The 14943-nt window shown below is 53.3% G+C and overlaps 1 protein-coding gene across 1 annotated transcript in view; it reads left to right on the top strand.

Annotated features, from left to right (window-relative positions):
* Positions 1-9123: 9123 nt before the first annotated feature.
* CUNH16orf74 (chromosome unknown C16orf74 homolog) overlaps positions 9124-14943 on the top strand; it is a 29548-nt gene continuing 23728 nt past the window's right edge. Inside the window, exon 1 of the mRNA XM_032284607.1 lies at positions 9124-9164. Within this exon, the coding sequence (XP_032140498.1) occupies positions 9137-9164 (28 nt within the window). The 5' untranslated portion in view covers positions 9124-9136. The remainder of the gene's footprint in view (positions 9165-14943) is intronic.

Here is a 14943-nt window from a genome sequence, read left to right as displayed (position 1 = left end):
TTTAGTAGAGACGGGGTTTCACCATGTTGACCAGGATGGTCTCGATCTCTTGACCTTGTGATCCACCCGCCTCGGCCTCCCAAAGTGCTGGGATTACAGGCTTGAGCCACCGCGCCCGGCTAATTTTTATATTTTTAATAGAGATAGGGTTTCACCATGTTGGCCAGGATGGTCTCAAACTCCCAACCTCAGGTGATCTGCCTGACTTGGCCTCCCAAAGTGCTGGCATTACAGATGTGACCCACTGTGCCCATCTGACAGGGAGATTTTATGCCAGGGTGCAAGAGAGAACCTGTTCTTCTTCAAGCTGTTGTGCAAATAATTAAGAATCCGATATTTCAGAGGGAACATAAACAGAGCCCAATTCAATATGAAACGGAAGTTTTTCACACCCCTGCAAATGCGTGAAAAAGATATAATTAAACCAGCAGTTCTTATGGGCCCAACTGCTTTCATACCATCATGCCAGGCTAAGGGTATCCCAGCCTTCCATCTTTTTTTCTCCTATTAAATCTTTATTATTTATTTATTTGTTTATTTATTTATTTATCATGAGACAGGGTCTCTCTCTGTTGCCCAGGCTGGAGTGCAATGGCACGATCTTGGCTCACTGCAACCTCTGCCTCCTAGGTTCAAGCAATTCTCCTGCCTCAGCCTCCTGAGTAGCTGGAATTACAGACGTGTGCTGCCATGTCCAGCTAATTTTGTATTTTTAGTAGAGACGAGGTTTCACCATGTTGGCCAGGATGGTCTCGAACTCCCAACTTCAGGCGATCCACCTGCCTCTGCCTCCCAAAATGCTGGGATTACAGGTGTGAGCCACCACTCCTGGCCTAAATCTTTATTTTTTAGTGACAAAGATATATGTCTTTGTTTGTAACAAACTCAAACAATCTAGAACCCCAGTGTGTGGAACAGAACCCTGAAGCCCAGTGCAGTGATGTGGGCGTGGCTCTGGTGTCTGGCAACCCCGCGCTGCAGCTTGCTAGCCCTGGGTGCTGGGAAGTCGCTGGACATCTGTGAGCTCCACCCCATCATTTGTGAAACAGGATGGTGATCATGTTTATCTCTTAGGGCACTGTTAGGGTTCAGTGGTGTCATCTTTATAGCAAACTTGGCCCGGAATTTGGCATATTGAAAACTTTAGCTGGATGTCTGTCAGCTGATGTCATGATGATGACGATGAAGTCGGAGGTAGAAGTAGCTCCTCTCCGGGGTTAGACAGCGGAATGGTCTCCATTCAGACAGATGAAGGATCCAGCTGTACCTCCTTCTTAGATACTTCAGCTCGTCTTACGGACCCTCTCCCATGTCAGCATCTGTGGTCTCTGCAGGGCACTGGCTCCTGATCTCAAAAGGGGTGGACAGGGCTCTCTGCGCTCCCATGCTGTGGAATTGGGGCCATGTAGTGGGGTGCCCTGGTGCTATCTAGTCGAGGTCACACTGATGATGATGAGGAGGAGGATGATAGTGAAGGTGGCAGCAACAATGACAGTGACGAGGATGACAACCGTAAGGTGACACCTGTCTTCGTCCGTTTGTGTTGCTACAAAGGAACACCGACGGCTGGGTAATCGATAAAAGAAAAGAGGTTCATTTGCCTCAGGGTTCTGCATGCTGCACAGGAACATGGCGTCAGCACGGTGACAGCCTCGGGCTGCCTCCACTCACAGCGGAAGGTGAAGGGGAGCCACAGAGATCACGTGGTGAGAGGGTGGCAGCAAGTGGGAAGCAGGGAAGGTGCCAGGCTCTTTTGTTTGTTTTTGAGATGGAGTCTCGCTCTGTCACTCAGGCTGGAGTGCAGTGGCATGATCTTGGCTCACTGTAACCTCTGGCTCCCGGGTTCAAGCAATTCTCGTTCCTCAGCCTCCTGAGTAACCGTGATTATAGGTATCATCATCACAGCCGGCTAATTTTTATATTTTTAGTAGAGATAAGATTTTGCCATGTTGGCCAGGCTGGTCTCAAACTCCCTGACCTCAAGTGATCCACCCACCTCGGCCTCCCAAAGTGCTGGGATTACAGGCGTGTGCCACTGCACCCCGCCCCCAGGTTCTTTTTAACAACCAGCTCTAGCATGAACCAATAGGGAGTGAACTCTTTCATTACCTCGAGGACGGCACCAAGCAAGCTGTTCATGAGGGATCGCCCCATGGCCGGACACCTCCCACCAGGCCCCACCTCCAGCGCTCAGAATCAAATTTCAACGTGAGGTCTGGACCGGACAAATATCCAAGCTATATCAATAAGAACGATGAGAACAATGATGATGACAATGACAGATAATGATGTGATGATGATGAAGATGGCGGTGACAGCTCTGTCCCAGGCTGTGTCCGGGAGGCTGGTGGCTCGATGCCTACTTGGCGGAGGAGGACACTGCCTGGGGGACCCAGCCCCAGCACCTCAGACTCGGAAATGACTTGCCCAAGGTGACGCAGCTCCTCTGGGCCCCTGATTCTTTCTCTTCCCCTCGGCCAGTCCTGTGCCCACTGCCTTCACACTGTCCTTGGAGGGAGGCAGAAGCAGGATGACGGGGGCAGCCGCAGGGACACTGTGGGGGATGAGAAAACGTGACGTGTGAAAACTCTCCAGGTGCGAGTTCCACACACCCCACATCGAATTGCCATATGTGAACCTGACCACCCGCGATGCTGCACCTGCCTGACCCTCACAGCTCCTGCCCCCAGTGTCACCTGAACCCTGGCTGGAGCTGATCCTGGCCCCCCATGCTCTGGTTTGCTCCTTCCCTCCTCCCCTCCCTGCCTTCCTTTATTCCCCTGCATGTTTTGAGGTAGGGGCCTTTCAAGTTGCAAGACAGCTGTTCGGACAAAACCTGCCAGTTCCAGACACCTTTTCTGGGATGTGGTACTGCCAGGCACAGCATGAGAGAGAGCCTTGCTCAGCCAGAGCCTGGCCTCAGGAACGCATCCCACCAAATCACGGAAGCTGCTAGGAGAACGGGATCCGATGCACGGGCTGCAGCCCACGTCCCGCTGTGGGAGGCCGTGGTGGGGAGCGCAGGGGCGCGTGGACTGAGCTGTTCTCTCTTCTGGGTGTTGCCTTTCTTTCCTTTTTAAGCGTTTTTCTTGAGGCAGTTTCAAACTGAAAGAAGAGTTGTGATTCTATAAAGAGCCGCTGCGCATACCCTTCACCAGAAGTGAACCTTTAGCTGCAGGCCCGTCCTCACGTCTCCCTGCACATATTTGTGCATATCGTTATTTTCCTGCTGAGCAATCTGACAGTTAAGTTACAGACATGATGACTCTTGACCCCAGACATGTCAGAGTATATATATATATTTTTTTTTTGAGGGTTTCGCTTTCTCACCCAGGATGGAGTGGAGTGCATGGCACAATCCCGGCTCACCACAACCTCCGCCTCCCAGGTTCAAGTGATTCTCCGGCCTCAGCCTCCTGAGTAGCTAGGATTACAGATGCCTGCCACCACGCCTGGCTAATTTTTTGTGTTTTTATTTTTATTTATTTATTTATTTTGCGATGGAGTCTCAATCTGTCGCCCAGGCTAGAGTACAGTGGTGTGATGGTCCACTGCAACCCCTCCCTCCCGGGTTCAAGCAGTTCTCTGCCTCAACCGCCCAAATAGCTGGGACTACAGGCACCCACCACCAAGCCCAGCTAATTTTTGTATTTTTAGTAGAGACAGGGTTTCACCATGTTGGCTGGGCTGGTCTCAAACTCCTGACCTCAGGTGATCTGCCCACCTCAGCCTCCAGCAGTGCTGGGATTACAGGTGTGAGCCACTGCACCCTGTCATCAGCGTCTATTTTCTAGGAGCAAGGAGCATTGCTTTTCTTTCTTTCTCTCTTTCTTTCTTTCTTTCTTTCTTTCTCTTTTCTTTCTCTCTCTCTTTTCTTTTCTTTCTTTTCTTTCTTTCTTTCTTTCTTTCGAGACAGAGTCTCCCTTTGTCGCCCAGGCTGGAGTGCAGTGGTGTGATCTCAGCTTATTGCAACCTCCACTTCCCAGGTTCAAGCAATTCTCCTGCCTCAGCCTCCTGAATAGCTGGGATTACAGGCATCTGCCATCACGCCTGGCTAATTTTTGCATTTTTAGTAGAGATGGCGTTTCACCATGTTGGTCTCGAACTCCTGACCTTGTGAGAGCAAGGATTATTTCTTACAGAACACAGTACAATAGTCAGAATCAGAAAATTTAATACTGACCCCAAACGGTCACCTAGAATACAGTTGTTTCCCTTCTGACTATTTTATTACTTCTTTTCTTTTCTTTTTTGAGACAGGATCTTGCTGTGTCTCCCAGGTAGTGCAGTGGCACAATCATGGCTCACTGCAGCCTCCACTTCCTGGCCTCAAGAGATCCTCCCACCTCAGCCTCCTGAGTAGCTGGGATTACAGGCATGCGCCACCACAGCCAGTTAAGTTTTGTATTTTTTGTAGAGATGGGGTTTCGCCGTGTTGCCCAGGCTGGTCGTTACTTTTCAGACAGGCACACCAGTATGTCATGCTCTCCCATGTCCCAGTCCCAGCAGTGAACAGCATCCGCTGCTGTCATGGCCGCGCCTCCCTGCGCCCGCGCCGTTTTGTTGTTGTTTTGTCCTTCTTCTTGCTGTTGTTGTGGATGTTTTACTGGAGTATTTTACAGCAAATTCCAGACATCATTCCACGTGTGGGAACTTTCATACAGATCACTGGTTTTCCACCCCTGGGCTGGGCTGTGTCATAAAATCCGCCAGGTGGGCTGTGATCAGTGCTGAACAAAGACAGGCTGGAAGGCGCCAGACGGTAAAGCCTGAGCGCGCTGTGCAGAGCCTGCCTTCGCTTGGTTGGGATGTTGAGTTTGTGTCTTACAGGAGGAGGCCGCAGTCCAGGAAGGTTTGGGAAGCTTGGCCAGCAGAGGCCCTGGGGCTCTGTGCAGCTTTCTCTGCGGCTTATTTGTGGTTGATCCTGACGTCAGGGCTGCAGGACCCCTCGGCAAGGCTGGCGGCAGGAGAGCCAGCATGGGCACAGTTGATGAGGGGTGGAGAGGAGGTCTGCTCCGCCCTCCCCTGTTCCTGGAAGCTCTGTCCTCCGGGGACTTCAAGACATTCCAGGTCTGCCTGGTCACTGAAAGCATGGGCTCCAGAGTCCAGAGTTCTGCCTTCAAATCCCTGCTCTGCCACTTGCTAGCCATGTGAGCTTGGGCAAGTTAACTAATTTCTCTGTGCCCCTGTTTCCGGTGAGATGGGGACAGGAATGATCCCAGCTTCCTGGGGCTGTCGTGAGGATTCACTAACCATGAACATACATAAGGGCTCTGGACAGTGCCGGGCACATGGTGAATGCCAGGAAATGTGCCTGTCGCTCCCACTGGCCCGGGCTCTCTTCCCCTCCACCCCAGCCCCAGCTCCTCTGCTACCCCTCAGTTCTCCCCTAAGGAAGGATTCTCTCTCCTACATGTTAGAGTCCTGCAGGGGGCTTTTAAAAATCCCAGTGCCAGTCCGGGCACGCTGGCTCACGCCTGAATCCCAGCCATTTGGGAAGCTGAGGTGGATGGATAACTTGAGGTCAGGAGTTCGAGACCAGCCTGGCCAAGATAGTGAAACCCCACCTTTACTAAAAATACAAAAATTAGCTGGGCGTGGTGGTACATGCCTATAGTCTCAGCTACTAAGGAGGTTAAGGCAGGAGAATCACTCGAACCTGGGAAGTGGAGGTTGCAGTGAGCAAAGATCGCACCACTGCACTCCAGCCTGGGTGACAGAGTGAGACTCCATCTCAAAAAAAAAAAAAAAAATCCCAGTGCCAGCCACACACCAGACCAGTGGCCCCAGAATCTCTTGGGGTGGGACTCAGAAAGCAGGTTTTTTTTTCTTTTTTTTTTGAGACGGAGTTTCACTCATGTTACCCAGGCTGGAGTGCAATGGCGCGATCTCGGCTCACCGCAACCTCCGCCTCCTGCGTTCAGGCAATTCTCCTGCCTTAGCCTCCTGAGTAGCTGGGATTACAGGCACGCACCACTATGCCCAGCTAATTTTTTGTATTTTTAGTAGAGATGGGGTTTCACCATGTTGACCAGGATGGTCTCGATCTCTTGACCTCGTGATCCACCCGCCTCGGCCTCCCAAAGTGCTGGGATTACAGGCTTCAGCCACCACGCCCGGCCCTTTTTTTCTTTTTAAAGAGGCTCTTGCTCTGTCACCCAGGCTGGCATGAAGTGGCACAGTCAAGGCTCACTGCTGCCTCAGTCTCCTGGGCTCAAGTGATCTTCCTGCCCCAGCCTCCTGAGTAGCTGGGGCTACAGGCACAGGGCACCACACCCAACTAATTTTTTAAAAATGTTTTATGGCCGGGCGCGGTGGCTCAAGCCTGTAATCCCAGCACTTTGGGAGGCAGAGGCGGGTGGATCACGAGGTCAAAAGATCGAGACCATCCTGGTCAACATGGTGAAACCCCGTCTCTACTAAAAATACAAAAAATTAGCTGGGCATGGTGGTGCGTGCCTGTAATCCCAACTACTCAGGAGGCTGAGGCAGGAGAATTGCCTGAACCCAGGAGGCGGAGGTTGCGGTGAGCCGAGATCGCGCCATTGCACTCCAGCCTGGGTAACATGGGTAAACCTCCGCCCCAACAATAAAAAAAAAAAAAAAAATGTTTTATAGCCAGAGTGTCCAATGTTTTGGCTTCCCTGGGCCATACTGGAAGAAGAAAAATTGTCTTGGGCCACACATAAAATACATTAATGATAGCTGATGAGCTGAAAAACAGTTCTCAAAAAAATCTACAATGTTTTAAGACAGTTTATGAATTTGTGTTAGGCTGTGTTCAAAGCTGTCCTGAGCTGCAGGCGGCAGGGCTAGGGGTTGTACAAGCGTGTTTTGTAGAGACAGGGTCTTCTTATGTTGCCCAGGTTGGTCTTGAACTCTTGGCCCCAAGCAGTCCTCACCCCTCAGCCTCCCAAAGTGCTGGGATGACAGGGGCGAGTTACCGAATCCAGATGAAGCCGTATTTTGTAAAGCTCCTGGGTGATGTGCGCAGTGCCCAGCTCTCCTCGGCTGTAACATGGATGCAGGCTCTGAGTGGGCAGGGCCAGCTCAGGCCTGAGGCCCTGTATGCACAGCTCTCGGGAAGCCTGTGCTGTGGTTCCGTGGGCCACTCTGGGAACAGCAAGGCCCTGGAGAAAAGGCCTAGATGGAAACCTCTACCTCCCTTCCCTCCCTCGCTGTCATAAAGGACAGCAGCAGCTGATGTTGCTTGGACCTTTCTTCTTTCCCCAGTGCAGGTCACCTCCTGACACCCAGCCCTCGCTGCTACTCAATGACCGTTATGTGCCTCATTCCATTTTTTTTTTTTTTTCTTGAGATGGAGTCTCATTCTGTCACCTGGCTGGAGCGCAGTGCTGAGATCTTGGTTCACTGCATCCTCCACTCCCGGGTTCAAGCGATTCTCCTGCCTCAGCCTCCCGAGCATCTGGGATTACAGGTGCCCGCCACCATGCCTGACTCATTTTTGTATTTTTGTAGAGATGGGGTTTCACCATGTTGGCCAAGTTGACCTCGAACTCCTGACCTCAGGTGATCCAACCATCTTGGTCTCCTAAAGTGCTGGGATTACAGGTGTGAGCCACCACGCCTGGTTACCTGATCCCATTTTAAAGCTGAGGAAAATGAAGTCTTGAGATAAACTATCCGCCGTCACATGCCTGGGAGCTGCCAAGCTGGAACCTGGCCCAGCTGGTGCAGTGGGGAAGCTCCAGAGACCGCTGCTAAGTTGGAATAGCTGCCTTATGCAGCCGGCCAAGCCTGTTCCCAACAGTGTCATGGCCCTCCCTCCCTTCCCCAGGCCCCCAGTCTCTGTCCTGGTGGTATCTCCCATCCATGTCCTGCTAGCTCCACCTGGACTTCCAGCTCCTTCTCTCTCTGAACCCTTCCTGACCTGCTGTCTTCACAATCACCTTCCTGTTTTCTGGCCCAGAGCAAGCATCTGTAACGTCAGCAGGCACAGGAGTCCCTGGGGCCTTGTGCGCCTGGGTGGGCCTGAGCTGCTGCCTTTTTCCCCAGTCCCCAGGGTGCTGATGCTGCCAGTCCACCAACAGCCTGCAGGCAAGGGCCAGGCCCAGGGTCTCCTCACTGGCCCCAGCCATACAGCCCTCTAGAAAGCAGACTTGCTCCTTGGCGTCCTCAGAATAAGCTCTTAACTCCAAGCCAGCCCCAGAGACCCCAGGTCCAATCCATCTTTGTCTTCTCCCCACCTGTTCCTGCCTGACCTCCCACCCCCTGCTTCCTTCCACCCCCTGCGCCTCTATCTTCCTCTGGACGTCCGGACACTACAGGTCTCTGTGGGGTGGGGCTCCAGCCTGGGGATCAGGACAGTCCTGGGTTCGAGTCTCAGCCCCACAATCCCTAGTAAGCCGATAGCCTCGGGCAGATGCCGCCACCTCCATGAGCCCTGATTTTTGTGTCTTGGAAGTGGAGACGGTAGTAGTACCTTGCAGGGCTGTTACTGAGGAGTGAGTGTCAAGGGCACGCGGGGGCCCCGCACCGCCGGCTGCTGCTTTTATTTTATTTTTCAATTGCTCAGAACTCTAAGGATGCCTCATGTGGAAGGAACATCATGAGAACACTGGTTGGGACAATTCTAATATCCTGTGGGCTGGAGGCCACGTGTCCTCTAGAGCTCAGGCTGTTAGATCTCCAGAGAACCTGCATTAGAAAAAAAAACAAAAAAAAACGGGGCAGCATTAGAAGGGGAGGTGCACCCACCTTGGGGGCCTCTGGGCCACCCCCACCCCGGCTGGCAGGTCTTCACAGCTTGCGGCAGCAGCCCTCCTGTGGCTCTTGAAATGAAAGCTCAGCGGTGTCGGTTCCCCCCGTCAGTTCATCGCAGCCTCCACCTCCTGGGTTCAAGCGACTTTCAGAGCCAGGGCTGCCGTCACCACCTTGGCCTCCTGTATATTTAACTTTGAGGCCCCCTCGAGTTTTTTCCGCCAGCACAGACTCCAGCCCAGATGTTGACAGGTGGCATGGCCTAGAGGCTGGTGGTTTCTCTCCACCACAACCTTCTGTTTTGTACTCACCAGGGCTGGGGTGGGGGCCTGGCCACACATGGCCAATACAAACAAGTGGTGGCCACCCCTCTCTGAACGCTGTCCTCTCTCCACAGGCCTGTGGAGGTGCCGACATGGGGCTCAAGATGTCCTGCCTGAAAGGTAAGGCTGGGCGTCTGCCCCCACCAGCTCTCGTGGCAGGGGGTGGGCTGGGCTAGGGGGCAGGAGGGAGGGGGATGAGGCCATCTGCCCTGCAGAGGGAAAGGGGCACCATCCCTTAAGCAGTGCTGTACACAGCAGGTGCTCTATAAATGCTTGTCCTGACTCTGAGCATCCCTCCAGGCCTTCCATTTCACTATGAGTGAGTGACTGGGAAGGTGGCAGTGCCCTGGTGCCTCAGCTTCCCCCTCAGGGGGACTAATTTCAGGCTGTGGAGAGTGAGGGAGGGGTGGCCTTTGCGAAGGAGCCAGGCACACATGGGGCTGTTTGCTTTCACAGGCACACCCGGGCCTGTAAACACCCAGATAGGAGGTCCAGCGTCCTGGTGCTGGGAGAGCAGATCTGCGGGAGAAAGTTCTAGAAAGACACAAAACCACTGAAGGGTGTTGTGGGTGTTGGTGAAGGCAGTCCAGACCTCTGTCCTGTATGTGGATGGCCTTGGGGGACCTCAGACCAATGTGGCGGGAGGCCTCCACCCCAAGTCCATTGCTGCCCCTCTTCTTTACCTCAATGACAGTTGCTCTGGTCTCCTCAGCCAAAAATCTGGGAGTCACGTGGGCGGCACCTGGTCCAGCTGGGCGGTGCATCTTGATTGACAGCTCCTCCAAGACTGCTTGCAGAGACATTGGTTCCCTGGTGAAAAGTGGGGTGTCGTTTGCTAAGTGGGATGGGATACCAGACAGGTACAGTCTGCATCCCTTCCAGGGCCTGGTTTCCTCTGAGACTGCAGGCTCTGACTTGGGGCCCCACTGCCTGAGACCAACTCTGGCTCCAAGCGTCCTGTGGCCAGTGATGTGAGGGCCAGGCTCCTAGCCTGCCCCGGGGCAACCTGCCTGACCTCAGCAGCCCCTTCCAGGTGGAGGCCACCGGCCCACCTGGAGAGGTGGCCGGAAGCTGAGCTTGCCTGGGATTCACCTGCATAGTGTGAGTTCTGGCCTACCCATTGCCTCTGTGAGACCTGGAGCAAGGGCCTTGGTTTCCTTATCAGTAAAATGGGGATCATGGTGGACGCGTCTCAGGTCACCAGGAGCGCGAGAGCAGGGCCTGGCACACCTGGGCAGTGGCTGCTCTTAACTGCATTATTTCCTTCATCAAATTCATCAGGCTCTGTAGCCCGTCTTTTGGGTTTAGGCAGGCTTAGGGTTATTGGATGCAAGCTACAGAAGCAGAAACAAGGAATTTACCGGAAAGTCGAGGGGAGCCGACAGGAACAGTAAAGTAAGGAGGTGGGAAAAGGTCCCTATTGGGAGCCAGGATGAATGGACCACCCTTCAGCTTCCCAGGCTGGGAGGAATCCTCTCCAGGAGAGCATCTGATTGGCCCAGCTTAGGTCTTAGGCCCGCCCCCTTGACCTGGAGGGCGGCGCATCTTGATTGACAGCTCCTCCAAGACTGCTTGCAAAGAGATTGGTTCCCCTGGTGAATACCCAGGTGTCATTTGCTAAGTGGGATGGGATGCTGGACAGGCACCAATAGCCTGTGTCCCCTCCAGGGCCTGGCTTCCTCTGAGACTCCAGGCTGAGCCCACAGGAGTGAGGAGATGTTTGTTGAATGAGTATGTGTGAGTGGCTGAGGTTGATCCAGCAGCAGACGGTAGTTGAGAGGACCTAGCCTGAGGCCTTGAAACTGGAGGACTTTCTTCTCTTAGACATGAGTTTCCCAGTGCCTGACAGACGCCATGAAGGCCATTTTTCTTCTTTAAATAATTGTATCTGTAACATAAAACTTGGCGTTTTAACTGTGAAGCGTACTAGTAGCATTAAGCACCGCTATCTTCAGAATGAAGGTTTCATCATCTCCCACTGAAATTCTGTCCCCACTAAGCACGAACTCCCCGTTCCCTCCCCCCGCCCTTGCCAACCTCCATTCTACTTCCCGTCTCTAGGTATCTGCTCTTGAGATGTCCTTTATGTGGAATCACACAGCATTTGTCCTTTCGTGTCAGGCCTCTGTCACTCAGCGTGACGTTTTCTAGGCTCATCCACATTGTAGCATTCGTCACTGATTTGTTCCTTTTCACGGCTGAATAATATTCCATCCTGTATATGGACCACATTTTCTTTATCCGCATATCCTACGCCGGACACTGGGGTGTTTCCACCTTTTGGCAATTGTGTCAAGACATCTTTGATGAAGAAACCAGGCCCTGGAGGTGTCTCTGGACCACTTTCCTTCCAGCCCAAGGCTGGGGCTTTACCAGGAAGGTAGACCAAGACACTGCAGATCCTGACAGTACCTGGGAAATGCACTCCCACCTTCACCCCCTGCCCCCGCCCCTCATGAATCAATGCCAGGCAGCCAGCTCAGGGTCCCTGGGGCTGGGAGGTTTTAAAAGGACCGCCTTCCTGACGGCCCTAGAGCTGCTAAGTGCTGGAACGGCTCCTGCCCCGAGTGCCACTTGTTCATCCATTTTTCATGGCTGGCTCTGCTGCTGTTGGTCCCTGCCCACTGCCACCCGCCCAGCCTGGGTCTCTGAAGGTGATGAGGCCCACACAAGCATGGGGGTGACTCAGGCAAAGGGGAGCATGGGGCTAGGACTCTTTTTTTGGAGAGGGGAACAGAGTCTTGCTCTGTCGCCCAGGCTGGAGTGCAGTGGTACAATCTCTACTCACTGCAACCCCTGCCTCCCAGGTTCAAACAATTCTCCAGCCTCAGCCTCCCGGGTAGCCGGGATTACAGGTACGTGCCACCACGCTCAGCTAATTTTTATATTTTTAGTAGAGATAGGGTTTCACCATGTTGGCCAGGCTGTTCTTGAACTCCTGACCTCAAGTGATCTGCCCATCTCGGCCTCCCAGAATGCTGGCCCAGAGAGAAACATTTCAACTTGACATTTGAAGTAGCCAGGAACTCTATAACATGGGCTGCCGTAAGTAAGAGATTACCCCCAAACTAGGTGGTTTAAAACAGTTCTGGAGGCCAGGGGTGTGCCATCCAGGTGTGAGCAGGCCTTGTTTCTTCTGGAAGCCGTCAGGGGCTCCAGAGCCTCTAGTGGCACCACCCATCCTTTGGCTTGTGGCCGCTTAGCTCCAGCCTCTGCCTCGTGGCACGTGGCCTTCCTCTTCTGTCTTCCCTTCTCTTTTAAGGACAACCGTCATTTGCTTTAGGGCCCACCCTCTTCAGGGATCATCTCATCTCAAGATCCTTAATTCAGTTACATCGGCAGGGCTGCCCGGTGGCTCCTGCCTGGCATCCCAACACTTTGGGAAGCCGAGGCAGGAGGAGCTCTTGAGCCCAGGGTTTTGAGACAAGCCTGAGCAACATGGCAAAACCTCATCCCTGCGAAAGAATACAGAAATTATCTGGGAATAGTGGTGTGCACGCCTGTAGTCCCAGCCACTTGGGAGGCTGAGGTGGGAGGATCCCTTGAGCCCAGGAAGTCAAGGCTGCAGTGAGCTGTGATCACACCACTGTACTCCAGCCTGGGTGACAGAGCCAGACCTTGTCTCAAAAAAAAAAAAAAAAAAAATTCCATCACAAAGATCCTACTGTCAGATTCCCACTCACAGGTTCTGGTTAGATGCATCTTTTGGAGCCGGCACCATTCAACCCTGGGTACAATTTCTCTCACTCCTGGGGCCTCAACACTGCATGCTGCCCCAGGCACCAGGAGGAGGGACCCGCCAGGACCCAGGCCCTCTGTTCCTCTGCTCTAGCCTCACAGCCTAGCCCAGGGACTCAGACCTGCCCAGCTGTTTCCAGGTGACCCTCCCTGTACTATGCCCTAGCTCCAGGCCTTCCTATGTTCAAATCCCAGCTCTGCCCATTGACAACGATTTGGCCTTGGAGCGGGGCCAGCTTCACCGGCATGTGACCTCTGCAGCTGTGCAGGGCCCTGTGCTCAGTTTAATGCTCTAAATACATATTGAACAGTGGGCTCACATGTTCATTTTCCACTGAGCCCCACAAATGACATAGTTGTTGCTGCCTTAGGGTGAGTGACCTTGTCTCTCGAGGCCCCCGTTTCCTCTGGGGTAAACTGAGGCATCCTGCATCCAGCCCACAGGTTTTATTGAGTGCTGGGTTTTGGAGAGGACTTAAGGGATCGTAAAGACAGGACTCTGCCCAGGGACTTCCTACCCAGAGCCACACCACCCAGTAGAAGTGGGTTTTAACATTTCTAGCAGTCCCATGAATAAGGTAAAAAGAAACAGGTACAATTAATTTTACTGTTTTATTTAATTCAGTATATTCCAAACATCGTTTTAACGTGTGGGGTCCAGTTCACTGGTCTGGAAGATTCAGTTAGCTGATCTGGGGAGGTTCAGTTGTCTAGGGATTTAGTTTTACGGTTTGTGGGGTTTCGTTGTCTGGTCTGGTGGTTGTCTGGTCTGGAGTTTTGGCTGATATATGGGGTTTAGTTGTCTGGTCTGGAAGTTACATGGCTGGGCTGGGGGCTTTACCTGGCTGGTCTTGGAGGGTTGGTTGGCCGGTCTAGGAGGGTTTACCTATTTCATGTGGGGGTTAATTGGCTAATCTAGGGGTTCAGTTGGCTGGGCTGGGATTACTTGGCTGGACTGGGGGTTTAGTTGGATGTTCTAGGGGTTTAATTGGCTGGTCTGAGGGTTCAGTTGGCTGGACTGGGGTGACTTGGTTGGTCTGGGGGTTTAGTTGTGTGATCTGGGGGTTCCACTGGCTGATGTGGGGGTTCAGTGGCTGGTCTGGGGGTTCAGAGGCTGGTCTGGGGGTTCAGTTGGCTGGTCTAGGGGTTCACTTGCCTGGTCTGGGGGTTCAGTTTGCTGCCCTCCTTTCCCTTCCCCTCCAGTCTGGGAATCTCTCCCTCTAGAACTAAAGTAGGCTTTCTGAGGCAGCTTGGCACTCATTTTGTAAAGCCTTACGTTACAGATAAGGAAATGGAGGCCCAAGGAGAGGAAGTGACCAGGTACAGTCACACCTACTAGAAGTGAGACCTGGGCTCCTACACGGAGGCAGCTCCAAGATCTGCTCTGGCTCCCTTAGGAGGAGTGGTTACAGGAGACGTGGGCTGAGCCCACTCAGCAATGTGAGGGTCACGGTGGGTGTGAAGCCCCAGCCCTCGCCACCTCCTCCTCCCTCAGCTCCCCCATGGGCACTGAGGCCGTGTAGCTGCCCAGGAAGGCGTAGGCCCCTTCCCCATTGGGCTGGCTTTGTGTCGATGGCACCTGATGTGGCTGGCTGGGGTGGGGTCCACCCGCTGCTGGGCTGGCTTCCGTCTCTACTATGCATAACTGTTCGGTGGCTGCTGTGACAAATGACAACACACTGGGGGGCTTAAAACAGCCGTTTTTATTCTCTCCTGGTTCTGAAATCTGCGCTGGCAGGGCCCCCCTCCCCCCTCCTTGGGAAGCCCCAAGGGAGGAACTTCCTGCCTCTTCCTGCTTCTGATAGCTTCAGGCGTCCTGGGTCCAGGCTCTGCCTCCAAGTTCACGTGGCCTTCCTTTCTCCGAGTCACCCTGTGTCCAGTCTCCCTCTTCTCCTCTTCTAAGGATGCCAGGCCTGGGATTTAGAGCCCCTCCTAAATCCAGGATGAGCTCATCACGAGATCCTTAACTAATTACATCTGCAAAGACCGCATATCCAAATAAGGTCACATTCCGAGGTTCTGGGTGCATGTGAATTTTGGGGACACTATTCAGCCCCCATAAGATGAGTTCACCTCTGAGCTTCCCCTGTGCGGGGCAGGAACGTGCTTCTCCAGTCTGGCAACAAAGACTCAGTCCAAGGGTGGTAGATATTCAGAGGGT

The sequence above is a fragment of the Sapajus apella genome, unplaced genomic scaffold (assembly GCF_009761245.1).
Source record: "Sapajus apella isolate SASKATOON/1434 unplaced genomic scaffold, GSC_monkey_1.0 scaffold15, whole genome shotgun sequence".
NCBI lineage: Eukaryota > Metazoa > Chordata > Mammalia > Primates > Cebidae > Sapajus > Sapajus apella.
Note: the sequence above shows the minus strand (reverse complement) of the source record. Positions and strands in the feature narration are given on the sequence as shown.